At 39.2% G+C, this 26,803-nt stretch overlaps 1 protein-coding gene across 2 annotated transcripts; it reads left to right on the top strand.

Annotated features, from left to right (window-relative positions):
• Positions 1-3,749: 3,749 nt before the first annotated feature.
• LOC131217277 (uncharacterized) lies at positions 3,750-20,318 on the top strand. 2 transcript variants are annotated; one of them, XM_058212177.1, is made up of 11 exons: positions 3,753-3,899; positions 7,183-7,248; positions 7,366-7,433; positions 11,693-11,726; positions 12,414-12,483; positions 12,803-12,860; positions 15,878-16,006; positions 18,140-18,231; positions 19,121-19,205; positions 19,590-19,665; positions 20,064-20,318. In XM_058212177.1, the coding sequence occupies exons 1-11, from the start codon at positions 3,893-3,895 to the stop codon at positions 20,141-20,143; spliced, it is 765 nt and encodes a 254-aa protein (XP_058068160.1). In that variant the 5' UTR covers positions 3,753-3,892; the 3' UTR covers positions 20,144-20,318. The 2 variants fall into 2 exon arrangements, with proteins under 2 accessions (XP_058068170.1, XP_058068160.1); XM_058212187.1 differs by lacking the exon at positions 15,878-16,006 and having other exon boundaries at positions 3,750-3,899.
• The last annotated feature ends 6,485 nt before the right edge of the window (positions 20,319-26,803 follow it).

Here is a 26,803-nt window from a genome sequence, read left to right as displayed (position 1 = left end):
TTCCAGCGAGCTAAAAATTATCCATGTCCTACATTTGATGAGGGAGTTATATGAGAGTATCCGTCGAACTAGGAGATACAGGAAAAATTCATGACCGACGACTGTGATCCCACTCTGAATGCCCAAAGGGTCTCGGAATGTGACGATTTCAGTCATGATTGAAAGATCACTAAATTACTATTCCAGTGACCCTAATATCGACTAAATACGACGTCAAATGAGGGAGTTATGAGCGTCTTCATTATATCACACGATTTTGAAAGATTAACGATCGCAAATCTTGCCCATCAAAAACCTAGCTAGGAGTGTACACCGAGTCAAGATGGCCTCAACTCGGCCAATAGTTGACCTTAGCTCGAACTCGGCTCGGCTCGGCTTGGTCTTCGAGCCTAACTGGCTAGCTCAGCTCGGGCCAATTCGAATCGAGTTCGAGCCAAAATCGAGCCTCTGCGGCATTTTCACAAACACATATTGTGCACTTTCAAATTCTCAGTGGTGTAAAATAGCGGCAACTGTTTACATGTATTTTTATCACACACTTTCTAGGCAACATCAAAATCAAGAAAAAATTATATTTGTTTCATGTACATACCTTCCTTGCCACTAGTTGACACTTTGTGGAGTCATTTCATCAAACACTTGGTGAGCAACGTCAATATCAAAGTAATTGAGTCATCGAACTAGTTCGATTCGAGTTGGGATTCGATCCGAGTCGAGTTGAGCACGTGCAAGCTTGAACTTGGTTTGATTTTTTTTTTAGCTCAAAAAAATCATCTCGACTCGACTCGAACTTAGCTTCGAACTGAGTCGAGTCGAGCGAGTTGACCGAGCTAACTCGGTTCATGTACACCCCTAAACACAGCTAATTGACTCACACTTATTAATTAAGTATAACACACACATTCGCATCATTATTCCACACATATATCACTCGATACTTGATCATTTTGAACATATGCTTTGCGACTTACTAACTTGGCTAGATCCTGCTGATCAAAATTTTGGATCGATTAAAACACTATTATTGTATTTCATATTTTTTTTAATCATTTGTGTATAAGAATTAATTCCATAATTTTGAAATTAGTCAGATATTGTGAAGTAAATACCGGACATCCGTACAAACACAGTGGATGCCCATCACATTCTCTCTTATAATCGTGGTCCCCTACTCAAAATCTTTGAATGCAATCTTAAGAGTCGTCTTAGGGTTATTGATCATTGGATTCTTAGTCCTAAGCATTTTTACATGATTTAACCGACTCTAATTTCAAATAATTGGTTAGCGGCGACTATGGTTAAACATAATACTCTCTTAACCATAACCCCAAAAGCTCTTGAGAGAGACACCCACGGAAGCGAATCAATTCCATTCGGGATCCTGCGCCCATGCTTGGCCACATACAGTTTTATTAAATTAACACCAGGAAACTCTGGATTATACTCTCCGTACTCAGGTGTCGCGTTTCGAGGCTTAATAAGTTGGTAATGCATTATTGCTCTTACCACACACAGGAGTGTGAGTGTGTCATGAATATGGAATTTTTGCATGGGCGTTGGACACTCATGTTGGTGGATTGAAGTTTAAGTCAACAAATTGAGGCCAATTAGCCCAAACTGTGTACGTCATTGGGACTCGAGTCTTCACAGTAATTGATCACTCCATAGAGACGAGAACGTGTCAAGGTATTGAATTTTGATTAGACACCTTTAGCTCATTTTATTAGGTTTCCAAGAGACTGTTGAAACTGTGTGATACTAGATTTGCCCATGAGCATTCATTAGTTACGCGAGCCAACAAGAGACTTACTTGTTTTACTACGAGACATATTTAGGAAAAGATATGGCGAAAACTAATCAAAATCAACTTTTTAGCTACCATGTTTGAAAGCCGAGAGATGGGGTGGCAATGGGCTGGGCTGGGCTGGGCTAGGCTGGGCCCGAGCGAGATTCGATACTTAAGACCTAAGTCCTAAGTCTAATCTGATCAGGGCAGGAGCTTAGCATGAGAAGCCGAATACCTACTCGGAAAAAAAAAAAACCTAAGTCCTAAGTCTAATATGATTAGGGCAGGAGCTTAGCATGGCAAGCCCAAGAACCTACTCGGAAAAAAGAAAAAATAGTTTAGTCTAGTCTAGTTAGATGACGCTCGAAAAATAATTAAATCCCTATTTTTCCTTGAAAAATTTCAATCCATTTGTTTATCAAGTAGACCATACATGAAAGAGGAAATAAACATTTTAGAAAAATGAAATCAATAGTCTGCATTCAATAAAGATGGAGCCCAACTAAGGATTATAACAACATGTTTGAGGACATAATGTATGTACATATAAAGTTAAGTCAGGTCTAGTTAAGCTAGTTTTGGTAAGGCTAAAATAACTTTAGCACTAAAAAACTAACTTAAGGTTCAAATCTCAAGTTGACTACACCATAAGAAAATAGTAGTGATTGAATGCCCATCATTAAAAACTTCGAAGGTCTCATTATAATGTTTATTTGTCAACCAACCTATTGATTGGGTCTCACACACCCTGGCAATGAGAAAACACAAATATCAGCTTAATCCAAAACTTTTGTCCACTGTTAGAAGTTTTTAATAGTGAGTGCCCAATCACCACTCTTTCCTATGGCGTGGTCCATATGAGATTTGGATTTGACTCCTTTTTTAATTTTAATTTTAATTTTATTATGCCATAAAATAGTCTGTAAAATTAGATGGATGGTGTGGATAGGATACATACATCACGGTGAGCCCACAGAGCACAGTCAGTAGCCACCTCTCCACTGACGCTGTGAGTAAGCAATCTGAGTCCGGTTCACTTGGTTCCAAGGTGCATACATATCGGGACCTTAGGGAACATTTGACTCACTATATTAGATGAGATTAGGTGGGATATAAGTGCATTCGGTCTCATGCAAATTCCATCTAATATTTGGAGAGAATGGAAAATGTTAGTATTAGGTTAATGGAATTACATTTGATCCCTTTTAGATTATGAGCACGTGGCATTGCTTTCTGTCTTTGGCATTTGAATTTTTTTGAAAAGGTTTTTTTGACATTTATAAGTTCCATAGGTCCTGCTATGATGTGTGGGCTATATCCACATCATTCACTTATTTTTCAATATCATTTTAGGGCATGGGCCTAAAAATAAGGCAGATCTAAAGTTCAAGTGGACCTCACTATAGAAAGCAGCGGGGATTGAATGCCTACCATTGAAAACTTATCAGGGGCAAATGAAGTTTTGGTTCAAGCTGATATTCACGTTTTCCCTTCATTCAAATTTGTTTGACCTTATGAATAAGTTGGATAACTAATAAACATCATAGTGGACCTTAGGAAGATTTTAACATTGAGAGTCATTGTTCCCACCATTTTCTATGTTGTGGTACATGCGAACTTTTTTGAATCCTTTCATTTTTGGGTCATGTCATTAAATGAGGTTGCAAAACGGATGGAAAGTACAGATATAACACATTATTTTCAATGGTTCCAAATTCCGATCGGTACCTTTTCAACGCCCTCCAAACTAACCATCCAATGCCACTTTGACACAAACACAAAAATAAAGTTACATTTGTCCCGTTGTATCGTAGGATAATAAGGGACAATCCTGCCTGTCGCATGCAGTAATTATATATTTTTTAATCACGTGCCACTTGAGCTCCAAAACTTACGCATGATGAGTACCTGAAATCCGGACCGTTCTGTCAGTGGGAACCACAGCGAGTAGGATCGCACATGAGGCGAGTGCACTTTCAAAGCGTCAGCTATCATTCTGCCATATTTATAAGCATCCACTTAGGTATCTAGCAGCTCCTCTCTCTCTCTAAACAATCCCAAAAGACTACTGAAAATCGTAGAACGAAAATCAAAATCTTCACAGCCATGTCTGGTAAGCTTCTTTCTCTCGAAGTATATTTTGTATTTTCTCTCATCTCAATTCGTCCATACCTATTTAACTACTCCTTCCATCAATCTGCAAATAATTCTCTCTGGATGATTAAAACAAGGATTTGAGATTCGTTGGTTTGATTGGATTTTGTTTACAAATGGCTTGGATTGAAATCGTTTGATAGGTCGAAGCATAGTTCAAAAAAAAAAAAAAAAGAAAGAAAGAAAAAAAAGCAGAAGGCTCTCACACCTGTATGAATTTGTCGCAATACATTTCCAATACGATAATATATATTCTGAGATGTTGTCGACCTTTGTTTGATATTGGATTGCACTGAGATTGTCTGGCGAGGAGTGCATCGATGATGCAAACCAATACAATTGACACTTTCCACGTCTCTATCCATTCGCGGGATGAATTCATCACGATGCGTTCCAAGCATGATTTAGATATTTTGAACACTGGGATTTGTTCATTATTATTACGACTATTATTATTATTGTTGTTATTGATACTATTATTATTATTTTGAGAAAGTAAATTGACATGCACAAACGTCCTGGTTGATGGATTCTCCCTTCTCCCTCTTCTACTATTGCCAGCTTAAAAAATGTGAATTTGAGGTATTGTAATGGCAGAAGTAGAATGGGAGGTGCATCAATCAACAAATGTGGGTTAAGTAGTGGCTCCCTTTGAGAAATTGTGTGATACCCACAACATGAGAAGGATCATCAGGGAAATGTTTGCAAGGCTCATAGTTCGCAAACCTGGACTCGGACTGTCTCTGGGTTGGGTGGATTCAGAACTTGGGGTTAACCAAGTGGGTTGAGAAATTGATTTTTAATTACAAAGAACATTCGTCTCTAAGCTGTCTGCTTGTTTCTAACACCGTGGCCCATTTGCTTAGTAGAGCATCTGTGCTGATGGTTTGGAGCTCAAGGTGATGAGCTACGCCTGCACATGTGTAGGTATGTACAGTGGCTGATACGTGCACGGGCTTAGCAAACCTTGAGAGGTGAAACCGTGCATGGAGGGATTTGATACACTAATACATGCTGACGTATTAGGATATGTTGGGACTTTAGCTGTTGAATCGGAACCTTTTAAATGGCCACATGACTTACATAGCAGGCCTTACTGTGGATGGGAGATACGAAAAAGAAAAAAAACTTGGATTGAAATGTTTTACCCCTTTGCTATTGAAAGGTTAAGCAGACCATACTCATTATTTAAAGGAAAGGAGTCAAATGATCAAAGGTTGAAATATTCTAATGTAAGGTGTTTAGTTTTTGGCCATACCTCATCCAAGGTGAGGACCTTCATGTAAACGGTTTGGATCTTTGAAAGATAACCCCGGATCCAAAGGCTAAGTCAATCATATCCAGCAGTAATATGTCGGGATGCATTCTAGCAGCCTTCCACTTGAAAGACTGAAATAGAGTTTGGCTAAGCCCAGCACATATGAAAGCTAACCCATCTACTTGCCATGTGTATCATTATGGTAGATGGATACAAGGTGGAAGCTGTCCTTCGTGTTTGATCGTGCATATGCATTTTGTGGTATTCCATTTCTGTTGGTTTGATTCAAACCAATTTATATCTTGGGATGAAATGGATTTTCAAGTTCTAGATGGTCTTAGTTACCCCAATTAGTTGGGATAAGGCATAGATGATGATGATGGAGATGGTTTTAGTTAAATATCTTAGGCATAATCTGAAACTTCATCATGAACCTTGTTGGTCCCAAGCCCGAGTAAAGAAGGGTTAATGTTAGGTGGTTAGCCAGTGATCCTTTTGCAAAGCAATCGTGAGAATTCTTGTTTGGATATGATTCGCAAAACGTGATTCACAAATCCCAAAATTAACACCATGATGATGCTTGTGACTTGTGAGCCATGCATGATAAACATATCTAGGGCCAATTAAGATGGGTTATCTGGGGTAAGGAAGAAAAGATTTTTGAGAACATAGCAGGGCCCACAGTGCTAGCTCACTGTTGTTTCGCGGGAAGCTTCCTGCAAAATGTGAATCCTGTGATTAATATGGTGAGAAATTATAGGATTTGGATTTTGTGGGCTTCTTACCGCAGAATAATGAGCGGTGTTCCAATTCAGTGCTAGGGTCCCTGGTATATTCTCCAAAGTTTTTTCCCCTCCCAAATGCCTGTCCAAACTAGCTTTTAATGAACAGTGAAGCGGCTATTGAATTTCATGTGTTTATTGTTTGTTACTGTTGTTTTGGTTTCTAGTTTCTTCTTGGCTTCGCTTTTAGAAAACAATGGAACATGCTTTTTATATACTACACGATATAACATGCTGGAAATGATCTTTTGAAGGGTTGCATGCTCTCCCTCCCTCTTGTGGTATCTGTTGGTTTTTCAAGAAGCAACTCAACAGCTGGTTCTTATGAATGTTTGTGGAGAAGTTGCAAAATTATGATTAATGTGGAAGAATATTCTCCATATTTTCGTACTTATTTAATCTTTGAAATTCAAAGTGTGCACATACTCCCATTTGTTTATATTGTACCGACACCTATGCATTTTAAGTTGTTTTTCTAGTCATCATCGGCATCTGGTAATGTTTTTTTTTTTCGCAAAAACTTCATAAGTGGATTCTCATTTTTAGCACACTTGGTGTGACTTGTAAGTACTCAAAGGATCAATAATGATGATGGCAAAGATGACAACGATGCATTACATCCTTGTCATCTTCCCTATCTCATTCAATATAGCATTCACATTCTATTTCTCACTCTCTCCAAAAAAAAAAAAAAGAAAAAAAGAAAGAAGAAAAAAGTGCCTTGTCACAGCTACTTGGGAGTCAGCTGCATGAAACCTGCTTCACCAAAAACATGGCTAGCTTTATGAATCCCATTTTGCTAAAACTTTGAAACAGGGATTCTCATGGTAGCTTGCAAATGTCAAATGACTGGCTGCCAATCTGACACCTACCCTCCTCCACCCAGGCTGCAGACTAGCTGTAACAATTGCTTCCAGGTGGAGTTCAAGCTAATAAAAAAAGTTAATCAGGCATTAATCTGATCGGTTGTAAGCTTGGCACACCTAGTATGAAATGTTATCTTTTGCGTGCAGTTGCTAATCCAGAATGCAATTGTGCTTAAAATTAGTTAGCATGCACTTGTGATTTGCACAAGTTCCTCACCTCAACAATACAATAAAATCAGTCTGCATACATGATACATCCATCGTTTGTATGCCTCTTTCAAGTAATGGTCATTAGCAAAAAGTTAATCTAAATTTCTCATAAACATTTCGGTCCAGACTATGCTCAAGAGCAGGAGATGGAAATCGAAGCATTGCAGGCCATACTCATGGATGATATTAAAGGTTTGTTTATTTTTGAACTTGTGTTGCTTACTGATTCCTCATCCAGAGTTCTATGGCATATAACAAGTTACACTAACGAAATGCCATCCCCTGCTTTTGCTTGATGTTTCATAACAGAAATTGACTCCAGCGATAGTGGGCTTAGCACGAATAATCAGTGCTTCCAGATTACTTTGTCTCCACAGGTACAGATTGTGTTCCTTCGTAATTTGGTTCGGAGGATTGTATGACGATCTCTTAATGATTGCTTTGGAACCCTGATAAGGCTACTTGCTGGTGTATACTTTCCAATCTCATTCACCCTTGTATGTGAGATGAGGCTGTTCACCGTGTTGGCTCCACTGTGTATCTGTTATGGCTTGAAAATAAGGCAAGCCCAGTCAGAAGGGCCCTGCATGTACAAAAAAATGGCAGATGGCCAACAGTCGTCATGCATGCACAGCCCACCTGATGATCCAACTTGCTTGACTTTCAGGAACCAATATGCACTTGTGGGGCCTATCTAGTTTACATCTTGGAATTTTTTTTTTCCTTGAGAGAGAAAAATTTGACTGTCCATAGAATTCAAGCTGGGTGGAAGAAATGGAGATGTGCCTTTGGAGTTTTATGTAATCGTTGTGTACCACTCTAACTGAAATGCAAATTTTATAGGATAGCCATAAGAACAGCCATGCTTTATGGCAGAATGTTGGCCAGTTAATAGTAGAATAGTGGACAAATAAATGGAGATGGATGAGTGGCAAGACATGGAAGAATATAATTAGACATGAATGCATTTGAGGGAACTTAGGAGTAGCACTAATGGGTAATAAGACGAGGGAAAGTTGACTTGAGATGATTGGTCACTGCAACATAGACCAACAATTGTGCCTGTTGGGAGTGAGTTGGTACAAGTTGAAGGCTCTAAAAGGGCGAGGGGAAGGCCCAAAAGGATGTGGGTCGAGGTAGTAAGAACATATCTGATGTCCTATGGTCTAGCTGAAGTTATCTCCCTTGATAAAGTGCAATGCGGAACATGATTCATGTAGGTGACAACAATTAGTTGGGACAAGGCTTAGATGACGACGACGATGATATAAAAAAAATGATTGCTAGAGCCCATAGGGCAGAAGAGAACAAAGATCCGTCATTAAAGTGGATAGGAGTCTCCTACGCACCGATAAAAAAAATGTCCCATTCAAATAGAAGAACTGCAAACTTCTTTAGCAAAGGGGCAGTGGTACAATTTGTCCCTCTAGGAACATGAAATCTAATATCCATAGGGCAAGCATGTATCATCAGACTATTAAAAATTACCCATCATTCTCCCATTGACGTTAAGAGGCTGTTTGGATTTGGGCAAAATTGTGTTGCGAGTCTTGCGACAACCAGTCGGAGCAACCTGCATTTGCATGGTTTGTCAACCCCTTGTGCATGGGAACCAATGCATTTTTGGACAAGTAGTCATGGACATGACCATTTGACCCCGGATTGGGCATCTTTTGTAGAGAGGTGGGAATACTTGTCAATGGCATTTTACCATTTTGGTGCACATGAGGATAACACTTATCCGTGCACATGCGTGGCATGTTTCAATTTGCTACATGTGTGACTGGCCAAGCATCCCACATGTGCGCATGTGCCACCATCAATGTTCAAGCACTAAAAGATGTGGTGCATGTGTTAATGTGCAAGAGTGTCAAATGTGCACATGCACATGTGTAAATGTGTCACCAAACAATTTCTTGACATGTGCTACAATCTATCCTGTTCATGTTCCAGGGTGTTTGACAAACAAGGGACTGAACAACCAGTCAACAACAACATGTCCATAACCACCTAGCCTTGACAGCATGCCATGGATTGCCAGTCGTGACTTGCAACACAACTTTGCCTGAATCCAAACAGGCCCCAAGCTTCCGCCTACTTGGGGGAGGAGCCATATGGCATAGATATTGCAGGGAGACCAGGATTTGAAATCCTACTCTGGATTAGCCTTTCACATATTTTGTTTCTGTGATCATGCATTAATCCCACAGATGCATCTAAATGCCCAGCTTTAATAGTGTTACCTTAATTCACGTCCTTCTTTGTTTGCAGTTCTTGATGGTTATATTTCAAAGAATGCTGCAGTTTTTCATGTTTACTGACACTTTTTATTTTTTTGGTGGAACCTTGTGCCTTTTCCCTTTGCAGTTTTTTTTTTTTGTAGTTCTGGGTTTTAGTTTATGAATGGATCATGTGATAAGAAAATGTAGTCCTTTTAGAGGCATCCATTTTATTTCAGCTCACCCCTTTCTTGTTGAACTCTTCCTTTAGTAACTAGTTTAGTATATGCCATAGAGAGAAGAGAACTGATTATAGTATCTATATAATTGCAGCACAATCCCTTTTGTTCTTTCTTGTTTTGTTGGCAGTCGTCTTCCCAATTTAATTAGTTGGTTCTAGTGTAGTATTTCTTTCTTTAATCTAGCAATTCCAAGGTTATAGATGGAACGTCTGTTATGTGCACATATCTATATAATGGTTTTCTCATTCTTTTTCTTCTGTACAAACCCACCCAACTAATTACCCAAACAAGGCTCAAGGCCACCCAAAGAAACAAAAACCCCAAATGCGCAACTCTGATTACATAGACGCCCACTCCGAAATACATAAATGGACCTGACTAAGAACTCCCTGAACCGAGTGCTTCTCATTTCTGAAGGTCTGGTTGTTTCTCTCGAGCCAAACTGACCAGAGGAGAGCCAACAACACAATTCTCCACCTCTGAATCCCCAAAGAGCCCCCTTTCTGCCCATGCTAGGCTCTATTTAAGGCTTCGATTTACCCAGGCAAAACCTACGAGATGTTGGCTTTGCTGAAAATGCCGGACTACAAAATTCTGACAAAGGCACAATGAATAAAGAGGTGGTCTATCGTCTCTTCATCCTCCAAACAGATAATACAAATGTTGGGAAGCACCATGTTTTGTTTGTGAAGATTGTTTATTGTCAAAATTCTGTTTCTCCCAACTAGCCAAGTGAAGGCTGCCAGTTTTGGAGGAGCCCTGTAAGACCATATGTTTGAAGTGTGCGAGGAAGGTCCAAGATGAGAATCTGGGATAGATGCCTGAAGAACGACTTCACCAAGAAAATACCGGACTTCGCAAACCTCCAAACCATATAGTCATCTTTCGCTTGAACTCGCTCGAAATCCTGTAAACGAGACAGCAAACTCACAAGATCATCGAATTCGGATTCAGACAAGTTTCTACGACACAACGGAGTCCATACCCCTTGATCTGACATGCAACTGGCCATCAAAATGTTGGACCTTGGGCTCAGATTCGCAAGGCTCAGGAAGACAGTCCTGAATGGGGAATCCCCGCACCAGACGTCCTCCCAAAACCCCACTTTGGAGCCATTCCAATGTGGAACCTGATACCCACCCCCACTGAGGGGGCTAATTTTGCAATATCACTCCACAAGTAATAGGCACAATAAATAGAAGACTCTTTAATCCACCAGCCCCCAGAAGAGTGCCCGTATTTAGCAGCTATGATCTCCCTCCACGAAACTGTTTTTTTAATATTGAAGCTATTTCAGTTTCTAAAAATATATTGTCATCATTATCTTAGCCTTCTCCCAGGAAATTGGCTGTCTTTTGAAATTTGGAATCGTACTTTCTTCAGTAAAGATGGAAATAATCAGTCCATAATTATTACAATTTCCGTATAATATCATCATCATCTTAGCCTTTCTCCAAGGAAAATAGCTTTGGCTTTTAAAATTTGGAATCCTACTTTCTGCAGTACAGATGGAAATAATTATTGCACAATTATTACAATTTCCATACACCTTGGATTCCTTGTATCCAAAAAGGCCCTAAATGGTAGATTGGCAAAAGTTCTACATTCAGCTGCCCACCAGACATCAACCCAGGCTCTTGGAATAGGCCATGGCACAAACTTATCCGTGTGCTGTTAATTGGATGTTGAAGAATTTGGCTACCCATATGAAACATATGTCATGATTAATTAAAAAGACAGTGTCGCTGTGTTTTTGAGTTTGGAAGTACCCCAAAATAGATTTATGGTGGCAATGTTTCGAGGTCAATTCCCTTGGGTGTGGAAGTTGAATTTGCATTAGATGGACTACATTTCATGCCAAAGCGATATGCCACTTGTTTCATGTGGGAGATGAAATGTGCTGGCAAATAATTTTGGGTTGAATTTTGTTCCACCCAACAGTATTCTAAAGTCAAAACATGGGCCCATTTTTTCAGTTCTGACAACTACCAGAAAGATGATTTATTGAAAATGATAAATAGAAAGTTTTGTTTGTCATTTTGGTATGTTATTGCAAGAAGGAAAGAAAACAAGCATCTGCATTGATGATGGCTCCTTGAAGAACTCATTATCAAGTCATTCTGTCTGGTTCTGGATGTTCTCATGGATACTAATCTTTGCATTTCTGTTCAACAGGATGATGATTTAGATGAATCGATTTACACTCCAGGTTTGTTGGTTTGAGCTAATCCCTTTTTTTCTTTTACTTTTCTCCATAATCTTTCAAAAAGGGACAAAATCTTCATAATTCATTATTTCTTTTTTCCATATAGATTGCTGATGTGTTGTTGGGAGCACGTCATCTCAAAATTACAAAAGATTATAGTTTTATTTTATTTTTCCTCCTATGAATCTGTTTTGGAGCAGTTCCATACTTTGTTTCATTTATTTTTCAAAAATAAAAATAAAAATGCAGTTCATCTAAAAAAATCATGGTTCACAGTTCCATGTTCTGTTTCTTGGAAGAGAACAGTTCCATAGTTCATAATAGTCACTTCTTGGGCTGCAACAGCCACATTTTGATTTTTGGAGCTCAGAGTTTGTTAAATCTTGCAAACACATGAAACATAAATGACTTCAGAAAAAGTGCTATTGATGTAACTTTTCTTGAGGAAATGGAAAGAACTCCCAAACATTCCATTTCCTTTTCCACTAATTTCTGCGTGAACGCATTTCAATGAAATAATCCTTTTCTCATAAGTCAGACCATGCTCCCAAATGGGGCCTTTCAAAAATTCAATCCACTTTGAAGACAAATCTGGATGCCTACACTCATAATAGCAGCCTTACTATTGGTGTTATAGTTGCATGATATTTTAAGTTCCAAATGAGTCTCATTACTAAACTTTTGTTGCAGTTGAACTAGCTTTGATTTTTTCACACACTGAAAAATATCCAGATGAACCACCACTTCTGAATGTGAAAAGGTTGGTTACATCATCCTTTTTTTTTTTCATCATCCTTTCTATGCACTTTATTTCGCAAAAGTATGTTATTTCTATTTGTTGAACCGTGACAGTTTGATTGAAATAAAATATTTGTTTTCTTTGTTATGGCTCAAACAATTACCATACCAGAGTCATATCCATACCATACAATTGTAACATGGGTTTGCTGATCTTGTCCATTCTTGCTTTCTTTACCCAGCTAAGTGACAAATGCAATCATAAAAGCTGAATGATTTTTCGGTAGTTATTGGTTAATACGAGTGTCCCCTAACCTCAAAATGAATACTGATTCATGCAGTTTGCGAGGAATAAAACCAGAAGATCTTAAAATTTTAAAAGAAAAGCTTCAGCGGGAGGTAGTTTTCTCAGGCACCACGGTTGATTTTAGGTTCAGATTCCTTTACATGCCTTTCTATCTGCTTTTACACTTGATTTATGCTTCCTGATTTTTTTTTAGCATTTATCCAAAGTCTTGGCACCTTAAAATTTTCAGTATTGTTATTGTTGGAAAAAAGATGGAATAGGAGGGATAACAATGAGGAGCATATATGAAAGAGACAAAGCCTATGTAACTTGGATACATCGATGTTGGACATCCATACACACACATATCGAATGGTTATCATCATCAAACCAAAATGCTTCTTTGAAATCATGAGCAAGTCATGGTGGGAATAACATGAAATCATGCCTAAAACCTCTAAATTCATGTGGTGGGGCCTACTTGAGAATTGGTATGGTCTGATTTTTTGTGTCCCTTCATCTTGGTAGGGTGTGCCCAATGAATGTGTTGGATGGCATACAAACATTGTGGCTCACGAGTTTTGGAATGGCCTGATTTTTTTTCGTCCCTTACATCTTGATGGGGGTGCGGATGATGAATGTGTCGGACGCCATATAAACATAAGTGGCCCCACAAACAGTGTGGACGGTTTAATGTATTGGTGGTCAATACCAGCTATTCCTTGTGGCATGACCCCCTTGTGTCGGGCTGATTTTTGGCCCCAGGGCCTAAAATCGAAGGGTGCATCTGATTGACAGGTTGGGTCTGATACACACGCATCATGCTGTGCCCCAAAGAGGTTGACACTATCGTAACTTACAGTAATGTTGACACCACATACACACACACACTCTCTCTCTCTCTCTCTCTCTCTCTCTCTCTCTCTCTCTCTCATATATCATCATCTGAGCCTTATACCAACAAATTGGGGTCAGCAATAAGAATCCTGTTATTGCATTCCACCCTTTTAAGGACCATATCCTCAGTTAAGCCATAGGTCATCAAATCTTTTCTTACTACCTCCACCGACATCCTTTTGGGTCTTCCCTTACCCTTTTAGGTTCTTCAACTTGATCCAAGCACTCCTAACTGGTGCAATTATTGGTCTCTGTTGCAACTTGCACGTGTCCAATTCATCTAAGCCTACTTCCCTCATCTTATTACCTATTCGTGCTACTTCTGAGTTCACTTAAATGCGTTCATTTGTAATTCTATGATTCCTCTGCAACTCATCCATCTCATCATCCTCATTTCATCTGCGCTCATCATATGAACATGTTGTTCCTCAACTACCCAACATTCTGTCCCATAAAGCATTAATGGTCTATATTGAAGGATAGTCCATAAAGATTTATATTAATTTTGTAACATGAATTTTAGTTCATAAATACATTGGATATATGACAACATTTCAACATAATTAGAGGTAAACTGGAACTATAAATAATATATAAATGCGAATAAGAGGTAAAGTTAAGGTTCTCATGAATAGCTGTGAACATGTGCTGACACGTGTCGAACACACTGTGCCGGACACAACAATGTCTAGAAAATGGATGGCCTTTTTGCATATGAGAAAATAAATTTTAGAAAGACCTCTTCAAGAAAAATCTTCATGGAAACATCATAGAATGAAATGGTTGGGAATGGAGTTGATCAATGAAGGGGCAAGGGAAGGAATTCCCTATGATTTCAAAGGGGATGGGAGTGGAATGCACAGGGAATTGATGGCTTGGAAGAGCATAGCTAAGTTGGGGGATGCAATGGAGAAGGTGGGGCTTACACCTTACGTTTAAAGGAGTGAGGTTTAGGGGTTGGGAGGGTAACAAAGTTAGGTTTTGGGGGGATATTTGTTTAGGGAATGGACTCTATGTCATCTTTCCCTCACATCTAGAGGGTGGAAAGTTGAAAGAATGTTTGGGTGAAGGAGTTCCATCTTCTATGAGGTCTTTGGGGGGGGATGCTTGTTTGGAATATAGTATTTCGTATTTCAGAGAAATCTCTAGGAGGAGGTGATAGTGGAATAACTTAATCTTCTCGCAATGCTTTATGATGCTTTCATTTCTAGGAATTGGGAAGACAGAAGGGTTTGAAAGTTGGCACCACATGGTGGTTTTTCTTTCTTCTTGGAACTTCGTGACCCGCTGGCAACACTTCTCCACCCTGTGCACTTGTTTAGGGCAAACCAATTCTCCCGTGGGTGGCTGCTTTCTATTGGTCTACGGTTGCTGGAAAAAAAACTCATGCGGTGCTGTGATCTTCCAAGGCTAGGGCAAGGTTTCTTGTGGAAAATGTAGATTTACTGTGGCAAATGCTCTTGTTTGCCATATTATTGGGCATTGTAAGTGTCATGTCCTTTCACTCCTTTATGATAAAGTGTCACTACAAGAACCAAGAATTACATGGTGGATAGGCTTTGGCTTGCAAAGAATTCCATGCTGTAGTGACAGCTGACCTCTTTTTTTTGAGAGATAACGATAAATTTATTAGAAAGCTCACAAAAGCGAGAAAAGAAGTGTCCATGCTGTAGTGACAGCTGACCTCTTAATCAATTAGGAAGCAAATTTTCTCATCTAATACTCCAATAAAATGGAGTGGTGTTCAGAAGTCTTTTAAAAAAAAAACTTTGATGATTTTATTGCATAAAGGTCAAAAGCCAAAAGAATTACAGGAAAAGAAAGACAGAAGAAAAAAAACTACAACTGCAAATCAACCCAATTTACAGCAAACTGATCCGCCACAATTGCCTTAGATTCGATCGCCCATTCCCATGTTCTTGTTATTTGTCCTGTATGTCTGAAGTGGCATTGATGTATTAGATATGACTCACCACTTGCATCCTGGCTCCTTATATGAGACGATGATATCTCATGGTCGAACTGCATTGCTAAAAAAGCTGTTCGATATGAATGATTTTCTTTATCATTAACCATGCAAACTGTATTTTGCCGGTGGGCCCAAGGTGTGAATTCTGTCTTCGGAATATCAAATATCTCAAGAGTCCACTTATTTTAATGTTATTCAAAATCTGGAGTTGGTTGTGAAACTTGGTGTGCAAGATGTTTCTTAACTCATGTATATGTTTCACAGGCATCTGAAAATCTTGGTATGGCTATGGTATACACGCTTGTTACATCAGCAAAAGAATGGTTGTGCGAAAAATTTGGTCAGGATGCTCAAGTTGAGGAGTCTGAGGAAAACGATACAGCTAAAGATGACGTATGGCTGTTTGTCCTGGCTATGACTTTCACTGCTTTGTCGTGATGTGTTTTCTAGATTGAAGGTGTGGTGATCTCTGTTGATGTTGCCAAGCTTTCTTTACCACCTTGGCTTCTATTGAATACTGATTTGTGAATCCATGATGGTTTCTCACTCTAGTTATTATGTACAGTATGTCGCCTGCATTCTTCTGAAAGGGCAATGTACCTGTGCCAATATGTTGACAATCCATGGATTTGCGTGCGGCAGTTTGGATGTTTTTCTTCATTTCTTTGGGCAGAATCATGTAGAACAGAAAATCATATTTACCATTCTTTTTGGTTCCTGAGTTCTTAATAGAAAGCTTTATTTTAAACACATGACATCGTGTTTTACATACCCCGTTATGTATAATGTATGATGTATCAATAACCCTATTCATCATCAACATCATCGCCATCACCGTTGCCATCATTATTGTCATCATTATCACCATCATCGTTGCTTTTTGTCCCAACCATTTGGGGCCAGCTTTATGGTGCCTATTTTGACAAGTCATATTCGAAATAAGACTTCTCATGATTGCTTGTCAAAAAATTTCCAACTGGTTGCCTACTTGACATCAATCCTGCTTCTTTACCCTGGCTTGGGACTGCAGGCACCTTGCTTCTATTTCTGGCTTTCCGCATCAATAACCCTATTGTTATACAGAAATATTTTCTTAAATTGTTTGTGAAAAGTGACCCTCCAATTCTCTGTCTTAAACTAAAGTATAGGTGTTCTGTATTTATATGAGAAAAGGAGAAAGTAAAGAGGATCGATGACTTTCTCATCATCCGGATAATTTGTATCTTAGAAAATTTGTCTTTTCTTTCAAAATTCTAATGCATTGGGGTTGATTTATATCCATTTCAATGCTAACCTTTTAGCATCACTGTAGTTGACTTATCATAACCCGTTGATTGTAATCAACCTATGTAATAGACTGTTGAATAGCGCTTTATTGTAATAAACCTATGTAATAGTCTATTACATTGCGTCTATTGGAGCTTTATGCTCTCGTTGCCTGTCCCCAGCCTGAATAAAGGAGGTGAGCCGTGTCAGGTTGGCAGCCGGTGTCAAACTTACGCCAAAACTTCCAACATGAATCTGAACAATATGACATTCCAAACTCGTGTTAGGGCGTTGTTATGGCCCTTGATAGAGTGGAATGGCGGAAAAAGGATTCATGTAGCCAACCCCAATTAGTTGGGATAAGGCTTAGATGATGATAATGGTGATATGACATATCAACTGAGACTTTTTTCATATATCTATGTTTGATGGGAAGTTTTTATTTGGAGTTTGTCTTTATCTTGTTTGATTCCATAAAGTTGCTGGGACTTGTTTATTGCAGTTCTGAAAGGATCATGCTCGTGTGCTTGGAATGGCTTATATGTATTCAGCTTAAGCTCTGTGTCTGGATGATTCCTTTTTTTCAATAGTTATGGAAATGGTATTTCAAGTTTTTCTAGCTCACACACACCTCTACATGCACAAACATGTCAGGCATGTAGGACCCTTTAGTAATGTATCAGGTGGTATGCACTGTGTAGATTATCTGAACAAAAACTCAGGCCATTCAAGTTTTGGCGCCCATCTATTGTCTCCAGACTTGTGTGGTCTACCTGATAGGCTATCAGCCTGAGTTTATGGCTGAATAAAGTACATGTGACTTTAATCTTATACATGGTTTGGATACCCTACACCCGGCATGTGCATCCACATGTAGAGGTGCATATAGGCTAATGGTATGACATTCTTTGATTTTTGTTTGGTTGGATTCATCTTTTGAGTTACATGCAGAATGATTTTTATGGCAATGAGTTTTTTTGGTTAATGATTGTTACTCTGAAATTTATGATGGATATATATATATATATATATATATATATATATATATATATATATATATATATATATATATATATATATATCCTTTTTCAACATTTACAGTACTTGGGAATTTATTTCTAAAATTTGATTTTATTTAAAAAATTAATTTTATCTGTGATGTTTTTTTTCTTAAATTTAATTGTAAAAGCAGCTGTATCATCAATTTGCATGTTAGCATTTACATTTAATAAGCTGGCTACCTTGTCCTTGTATTTCCAGATAATTATACCACATGGAGAACCAGTTACGGTTGAAACATTTCTTGCATGGAGAGAGCGGTTTGAAGCAGAATTAGCACTAGAGCGAGCCAAGTAAGCCGAACTTTCATACTGAGCATTAAAATTGCCATCTCACAAGATTCATTTTCACAGTTCGCTGCAATGTTGTTACATAAAAAGCAACAACTATAACAATGCTGACTGGAATAATATTAGTTATTGCATCCTCAGCATTGAAATTCATTCTTCCATCCCTGGCATGAGGAGATGGTCAATATTACATGGCATCTGAAGTTGCATGGTCCCAAGGCTTCTCAATCTCATGCAGTGAGGAATAGGATTAGTATGAAGGCAGTTTATTCCCATATGTTACTGACAGAAAATGCTTTGCTTGTATGCAAAGTTGCAAACATTAAAAAACCTCATCCTCGACTGAACTCCGAAATTGGTAATTGGACTTCAGTTCAACATGGACCACCTCAGAAAACTTATCAAACATGCAAAGATAGTCGTTTTGATCATTGAGCAGATAATTTCTTACAAAATTGGAATTGTGTCATCATACTTGGAGCCAGATCCAACCCAAGTCAGCTTGGACAAGCTAATCAGCAATTTTTAGGACTTTAGCATATGATTAAAACATTGCCCTGCCTCTAGTAACCAAGAAACTCATTTCTTCTCCCATTTTGTCTTTCGAACGCAAAACACCTACTTCCTTGCACTGTTTTCCATATTTCAGGCATTGTAAGATGGGTTTTTTCTGCCAATCTGTTGCTCACGTTTCCTCAGTTTCGTAGCCAGGCAACTACCATGGTTGGTGCAATATGTTTTGTTTGTGGTGGTCCCAGTGGATATTCTCTGCTTGATAAAATACAGAATACTGTAGCAATTCTCTAATGCATGTTTTCAAGATCTAATAAATTATTTTTCTGAGCTAAAAGGTAAATTTGCTGCTGCTTAACAATGCCCTGCTAATTTTCAGGCTAATGCCGGAGTCAGCTCTTACGGTGTCCAAGGAGAAGAAACTTTCGGGTCGTCAATGGTTTGAGAGTGGAAGAGCTGTTGCGGTATCTCCTTCTGACTGTTTTGAATTTACTGATCTATATAATCATCGTCTGCTTCTCTGGTTTCTAAACAGCCAAAAAGCTTAAAGAATTATGATCCCTCTTTTCTTCTCATGGTTAAAAAACCAGGCGACTCAGACTGACTCGTTTGGTCCAGAATCGAGTTGGGATTCACCTGAGTGAGGGCTGAATTGGCTTGACCAGCCCATGTTGGGGGTGACTTGTGGTATTGAACCGGATCGGGTGCTGCTGAGTCTGAGTTGACTCAGATGAGTCATATCAGACTCATCTGAGTCTTAAAACCATCTTCTTCTTGGATTTCATGAACATGGAATTTTCATACACTGCTTAATGAACCTAAGTGCAATTGGTATTTCTTTTCTCCAGAAAGGTGCTGTGCAGGTTACTGAAGGGTCCGAGGGTGAGGATGAGGAAGATATTGAATTCGATGACGACTTTGAAGGTGATTTTTTCCGCTGCTCAGTTATTTTGATCCATGCAATTCATATCCAAAATTGTTGCAAGCTGCTTGTGGATGCATTGCTCCCCCAAATCTGGATTTTCAGAGAATCAACATTTGTTGGGAGCTGTGCCAATGACACCAGATTTCTTTTTGTTTAATGGAGATAATGCTGCAACATCGAAGAGAAGTAAATCTCTTCAAAAAAGGGGAAATTTAGCCTTGATCTTGCAGGCATTTGTAAAACAACAGTGCAATCTGACTCGTCATGCATGGGGCCTGCCAGAATCAAGGATCATATGGCAGTCCTGATTTCCAAGCTTTGTAGCCCAAATCGAGCCATGGAAATAGTGCTATGTTCTTGCGTTTTGCACTTTGTTGAACTTTGTTGGTAATGGCAGATGATGAAGAAGAAGATATGCTGGACCATTATCTGGCAGAGAGGTCGGAGGTCTCATCTCAGAGTTCTTCCAGGAAGTGAACCCCTCCATCCCAGTGTTGTGAAGTGTCTTGACTCATTACTACAGTGCCCATATGTAAGCATGTGGGTATTTTGTTGTTTATGTGGATTACTAAACACAACATTCTAAGTTTTGGTTTTACTCTTTTGTACTCCTATTTAGTGAAATGATGAGAATTTTGGGCGTTTTCTTAGCCATTATGAGCCTTACCATCTGTCTACCATGCATAACGAGAGTAGCAGCGTTTGGCCAATTTTACCCTTGCGATTATTGATGGTAAGGGGATTTTCAAAGGAAAATGGAATGTCTCACTGATGTAGAGCAGGTCGCAGACAGTTTCATGGTCAAGATGGATCAGAAAAGGCCCGATTGGAAGCGAAAGTGATCCTGACTGTCAGAACTTGAAACGGACGTATCTCACAAAATGGAATGAGCTATCGGACGTACCATATATGATTTTGGGATAGGACGAGCTACTTTAGCCACCTAACCCTGCTACGCCGGGTTGCCCACGCCGAATTTGTGAAATACCATCAGATCGATGGTCAAATTCCTGTTTTATTTTTGTTTTTACTATTTTTAGTAAGTTTTGGTTTCATTATAACTCTTAATTCGTTGGGCTTTAAGAGTTGCACCCGACATGAAAAGTGCTTAGAATAATTAGGAGAATATCATGGTTTGGCCAAATAGGACACTTACTATTTTTGGCCAATAACCATGGACACTAGTAGACATTACGACCGTCTATAAATTGTAAGTCACGATTTCTAGGAGTTTTAGTTGTAGTTTGATTCCGAAACTTCTCCCATAGCTTAATATCCCCATTCAAAGGGTTGTATGATGAGGTTGATCACCGTCTTCCTCAAGGGTAACTACTCCGAATCCATGGAGCTTCTCAGACTTCTCAAACTACAACTAAAACTCCTAGAAATTGTGACTTACTATAAAAAAAATTCTATAAAATTCGTATTTTGATCGATGAATTAAATAAACGAGTTCACAATCCTTTAGATAGGGATATTAAGCCATGGGAGAAGTTTCAGAATCAAACTACAACCAAAACTCCTAGAAATCGCGACTAACTATGAATAGTAAACTTACTATTTATAAACGATCGTGATGTCTACTAGGGTGCATGGTTTTTGGCCAAAAATAGTAAGTGTCCTATTTGGCCGAACCATGATGTTCTCCTAATTATTCTAAGTACTTTTCATGTTGGGCGCAATTCCTAAAGCCCAATGGGTGAAGTGTTATACTGAAATTAAAACTTACTAAAAATAGCAAAAGCGAAAATAAAATGGGAATTTGACCGTCAATCTGATGGTATTTTGCAAATTTGGCATGGGCAACCCAGTGTAGTAGGTTTGGGTGTCTAAAGTAGCTCGTCCTGCTCCAAAATCATATATGGTACGTCCGATAGCTCATTCTGGTTTGCGAGATACGTCCGTTTCAAGTTCTGACGGTCCGGATCACTTCCGCTTCCGATCGAGCCTTTTCTGATCCATCTTGGCCATGAAACCGTCCGCGATCTGCTCTACATCACTCACCCTTCAACCAAGGGCATTTTTGTCATTTAAACTATTTCGTGCAAGTAGCTCACTTGGATGTCTCCTCCTTTTTGTGTATTGCCTCCACCGATGTTTTGTGTTAGGGGCGTTTGGTGCATGGCATTTGGTGGGATGGAATTGCATTTGGTTCGTGCAAATTCCATCGGGCGTTGCATTGATGCATGGGTTTTGTCCATGCCGTCCATCCGTACATGCCCTTTACACTGACATTCTAGTTATATACATGTACAAGTGACCTGACATTCTAGTTATATACATGTACAAGTGACTGATATCTGTTTTGAATTTGGTTCGTTGATTACAATTTCATAGTCCACCAAACTGGATTTTGCTTAATCTAGTATTTTTTCCGTAACAAGAATTTTATCCCAAACATGGGGATTGGATGGCCCAAATACCATGGTATTTTAATACATGCAATATTGAGCAATAATGGTGTTAATCTCATCTAATACAATTCCATGCAATTTAATCCCACGGACCAAACAACCAAACAAGCCCAGGGAGCTTACCCAAAAAAGTCCTACCGGGCCCACTATGATGACCCTGCGACACCTGCTCTATATATCTGTTGCACCGGTTCTGTTAGATCAACCCAAAAACTGAGGCAGATCTAAAACTCACATTGGCCACAAAACCCATAAAAGCGGGCATGAGTCGCGTATCATTGATACCAATCAGACTCCCTTCTCTCTCAGCAGTAGTGTGTAGTCCATTCCCTCCATTTTCCTCTCATGTCTCTCCTCTCTGCTCTCTCTGCCATGCTATCATATCTTCTAGTCGTGGCGGTCAAGGGACTGGGATTGAGCTAGGCAAAATCAAAATTTTAAATGGGCTTGGCCCAAACATTTCAAAATCCAGGCTGAAGCCAACCCAAGCCTGGCCTCCCTATTAAGTATAATACACAAGGCTAGTAGCCTAGGTCAACCTTTTTGACTTGATAATTTTTTATGATTGTCAAAACTTAGGCAATATTTAAGCACATGGAAAAGGGTTTACACTGGTTTAAGGCTTTGTTTGGATCGTGGGAAAAGAAAGAAAATAAAAGAAATCAAAGTTGTATTGATTAACCCACGATAATTTCCTATGATTTATATGAAAAATAATTCCCATGGATTCCATTTTGAGGGGTTTGTTTGGATAGGAATTGTAAATATGATAAAGCTCTGACATTGGTTACCTTATATCTTATGTGTGAAAATTTGACTACAACGTTGGGTGATGATTACCCTTTGAAATTCAATATTTATTAGTTATCCAATCATGGTGAAACGACTCATCATGAGAGAGGCCGGGTATTCTATTTTATTTTTATTTTTCCACTATCTAAATATGCTTTAAGAAAATTTAGGTAATCTGCAAGTTAGGGCCTTCTTGCAGGGATATATCTGGACATTATTGATATGTTATTAGGGCGGGATTGTTGCTCTTTTGTTGTAGGTCATGTTGCAATGATCCAAACCTATGAGTTAGGCCATCCAAGAAATTAAGACCTGTTAGATCATGAAACAACGGTTGGAGGATAAGGTCCATATACCAAGAAAACGAGTTCAATGATCAAATTGTTAAAATATTATAATCTAGGAGATTTTTTTTATTTTATTTTTTGGGTATTTTCCATACGTAGCAAAACCCATTGGATGAATGGTTTGGATTGTTGGACTATATCTCCTCCAAATGAGTTCCTCTCACTCTCTCTCTCCATGTATATAAAAGTAAGGGATAAGTGGGATGCTGGAGGCTGAGGTGACACTGATTGCATATAACACCCTACTACATGCACAATAAAACTAAAAGAGATACAGAAAACTCAGTCCATCTCGCATGGATCCAAGCTTGTATCATTCTTGACTCATTTCATATTGGGAAGAGTTGCAGGAAACTGTTGAAGAACACTCTCTTCTTATTTGTCAATCAATGATATCTGACAGTCAAGATAATTCACGTGAAACTTTTGCATCTTATATAAGTGAATTGTTATTTTCATGAAGTAAATAGCATTTCCTATCAATTTGTCCCCTAAACTGGATTTATTATGATTTTGAATTATTCGTCGCTACACTATTCCGGGGCCTAGCAGAATCGAAATAAAAGATCATTCAATCGGATTAACCCTTTCTTAATAACTAGATTAGTAGCATTATTGGTTGAGCACTGCCTCATTCTGAAAGAAGTTGTCAATCCAATCTCTACCAATGAAGAAACACAAAGTAAGAATATGCTTGGGATCCACATTAAAGTAAATATTTTTTCTACCATGAGTCCCATATTTGGCACATGTATTGTTGAAATTTGTGGTTTTTGAAAAAATAATTCAAAATTTCAAAATTTAAGAATTTAGCCACCAAAAATAGGAAAAGTACGGTGTGTGCTTTTGTCCCACATTGGAAATGATGGAAAAAGTTTTGGAGTTTATATATGAATGTGTGTGTAGTATTCTTACTTGGAGCTTTGTAGATTGAGACACTTGAGTTGCGGTGCGTGCTCGGATGATGGCGTGGGCAGTGTGGCTGTAGTAGCGTTAGTTGGCGCGCTTTGCACTTCCTCGTAACCTTACACAAACCGTCACGAGAAGGTGTGAATGGTCTAGTAGGAGCTTAGGTGCGACGGATCTAAAATGAACAAAGGTTTTATAGGCGACTGAGAACAGTTAGATCCTCCAAATAGCATCTCCTTCATAGAATACAATTAAAATACATCCATGGTTTGATTCTGCTAGACGATCTGCTACGTTGAATTGTTCCTAAGTGGACTCATCGTGATTGCTAAACGTCGGATCCAGACAAGCTTGTTTTATCCTGAAAGTAATTTGCCTGTAACCCATCAGCAACTAATAAGGAGGTGAATCACGCTTTAAGGCCAACATATAATTTTACAACACATTTTTTCTAACACATATATTATCCTTTTTAATTGGCTGCAAGGTACTTTGTAATGGTAAAGACCATGACTGTTATGGTCCTTGTACTAGTCATGCCACAGTCTCTTTCAAAAAATAATTAAATTTGAAGAACCTGTATTGGCCTTATGATGAATCGTGGTTGTTACGGTCTATATGGGGTGTAACAGACTATTATAAGGGCTGTAAGTTTCTTCGTGGGTCATTTTCTATGTAACACCCATTATGGCTCTTTTTTATTTTTATTGTTTTCACATGCACACAACCCCACACTCACACGGTGGTGCGATTTCACCACATATGGATACTCGAACCCTTGACCGGTGTTGAAACTCCTCAGATTCCACCACCCGGGCAAGAGTTAGGATTCATCCATTTTGGCTCTTTCGGTCTCCCAATGTGTAATGGTTGCCATCCTTAATTTTTTTTTTTCTTTTACGAGACGGCCTTCCATTGCACATCATGATTGGTGGATGTTAGCGTTTTTCATTGGTGGCACATCATCACCGGATAAGTACACGGGTTAGTATGATTGTGATTAGGCCTACTATTTTTTGGCTCATGAGATGACTTTTGAAATAAATGGGCCAAGTTGAGTGCTCCATTGAGATGGACCACAGGTTGAAAAACAAGCTGCAGATGCTCCCAACTGGCCGATTTGTTGCAATCAAATGAAGGGTTAAAAAGAAAAGGACCAGCCTTTGAAATCCAACAGGTGAAATCAGAAGGTTAAGATCATTTAATCAGTAAGATATGGACCATCTACAGTGGGACCCATTATTTGAAGTGGCCCCGACCGACATGCATAGATTGTCGGCCAAACATGCAATGCAATGCACCTTCTGTTACAGGATGATAGTCCTCTCCGGCCACTCCTTTCTCATTGTCTTACACGACATGGGCCATAGTCCGTGGCGAGTAGAGCCAAATTACAAAAGCGAACATTTGACCGGCCTCAGTCCATCGGAGACGGTTTGGCTACTCCCCCGGACACCAGCCAATGGCCGATGGTCGGTGCTCTGTGGGCCCCACCATGATGTACGTGTTTCATCCACGCTGTCCATATATTTTTAAAGATCATTTTAAGGTATGATACAAAAAATTAGGTATATCCGACCACATTACAGGAAACAGTGTTGAATGAGCGTCGAGCATTAAAAACATTTCGAGGGCCATAAAAGTTTTGGATCAAGCTGATTTTTGTTTTTTCCATTCATCTGGGCCTTTATTGCCTAATCAACATATTGGATGTCAAATAAACAATACAGTGGGCGTTATGAGGATTTTAATGATGGATATCCAATCACTATTGTTTTCATATGGTGTGGTCCACCTGAGATTTATATCCCCTCATTTTTTGGATAAGCATATAACATGATCTGTAAAAATGTATGAACGGAATGGATTAAATACATACATCATTATGGGGCCCACAGAGCACCGACCATCAGCCACGGGGCTGGTGGCAGGGGGAGTAGCCAATCCGTTTCCCAGTCCATCTCGACGGCCCAGAGTCTTCTCAGCACGACTGGGGAGTCGGGATGACAACCACTACTCGCGAGAGTAGTATTCCCGCTGTGCCAATTAGGAATATGTTTGCCAGATCTGTACCGTCACTCAGGTGTGACCCGAAGTTTCTCTTTCGAGCCATAAATCAGGCAGACGACAGTACTCATGCGTCCATTTGGATGACGAATGCTAACCGTCGATCACTTACACACCCTCCATTTGTTAACACACCCCCAAAATAAGATCACATTGATAGAAATAGGGATCTAATATTTGAGCCACGGATCATGCAAGGTGGGCCCCCCCATATGAACGTTCCGGATCTTGTCAAAATGCACCTTACTGGTACGTGCAGGGACAGTAATTATTTGATAATCCTACTCTCGCGAGTAGCGTCGTATTTCCATTCATTATAAATGTCCCCTAGTCTCTCATCTCCTTATCCCAATTAAAACTGCGATTTTCGACCCTTTACGCTTGAAACCCTAACCCTAGCCGCGCGCTACTCTCTCAAAAACCTAGCCGGCGATTTTTTCTCTTTTACTTGTCCTTTCTCTTTCTTGCAGACGCTCCAAAACTCTAGCCCTAAGTCTCCATCTCTCTGCCTTTCTGCTCAAGGATTCAAAGGCAAGTTATGAGAAAATCCTTCCAGATTCTCGTCCGTTTCCCCACTTTTTTCTTGATCTCTGTAGAGCTTTCGCTGA

This window comes from Magnolia sinica, chromosome 1 (genome assembly GCF_029962835.1).
Source record: "Magnolia sinica isolate HGM2019 chromosome 1, MsV1, whole genome shotgun sequence".
Taxonomy (NCBI): domain Eukaryota; kingdom Viridiplantae; phylum Streptophyta; class Magnoliopsida; order Magnoliales; family Magnoliaceae; genus Magnolia; species Magnolia sinica.
This window is presented reverse-complemented; position numbering and strand designations above follow the sequence as displayed.

Excerpts from the sequence above, each read along its gene's own strand:
- LOC131217277 (XM_058212177.1), top strand. Across the intron at positions 11,727-12,413 it reads TGAATCGATTTACACTCCAG|TTGAACTAGCTTTGATTTTT; the intron begins GTTTGTTGGTTT and ends CTTTTGTTGCAG. Across the intron at positions 19,206-19,589 it reads AGAGTGGAAGAGCTGTTGCG|AAAGGTGCTGTGCAGGTTAC; the intron begins GTATCTCCTTCT and ends TCTTTTCTCCAG.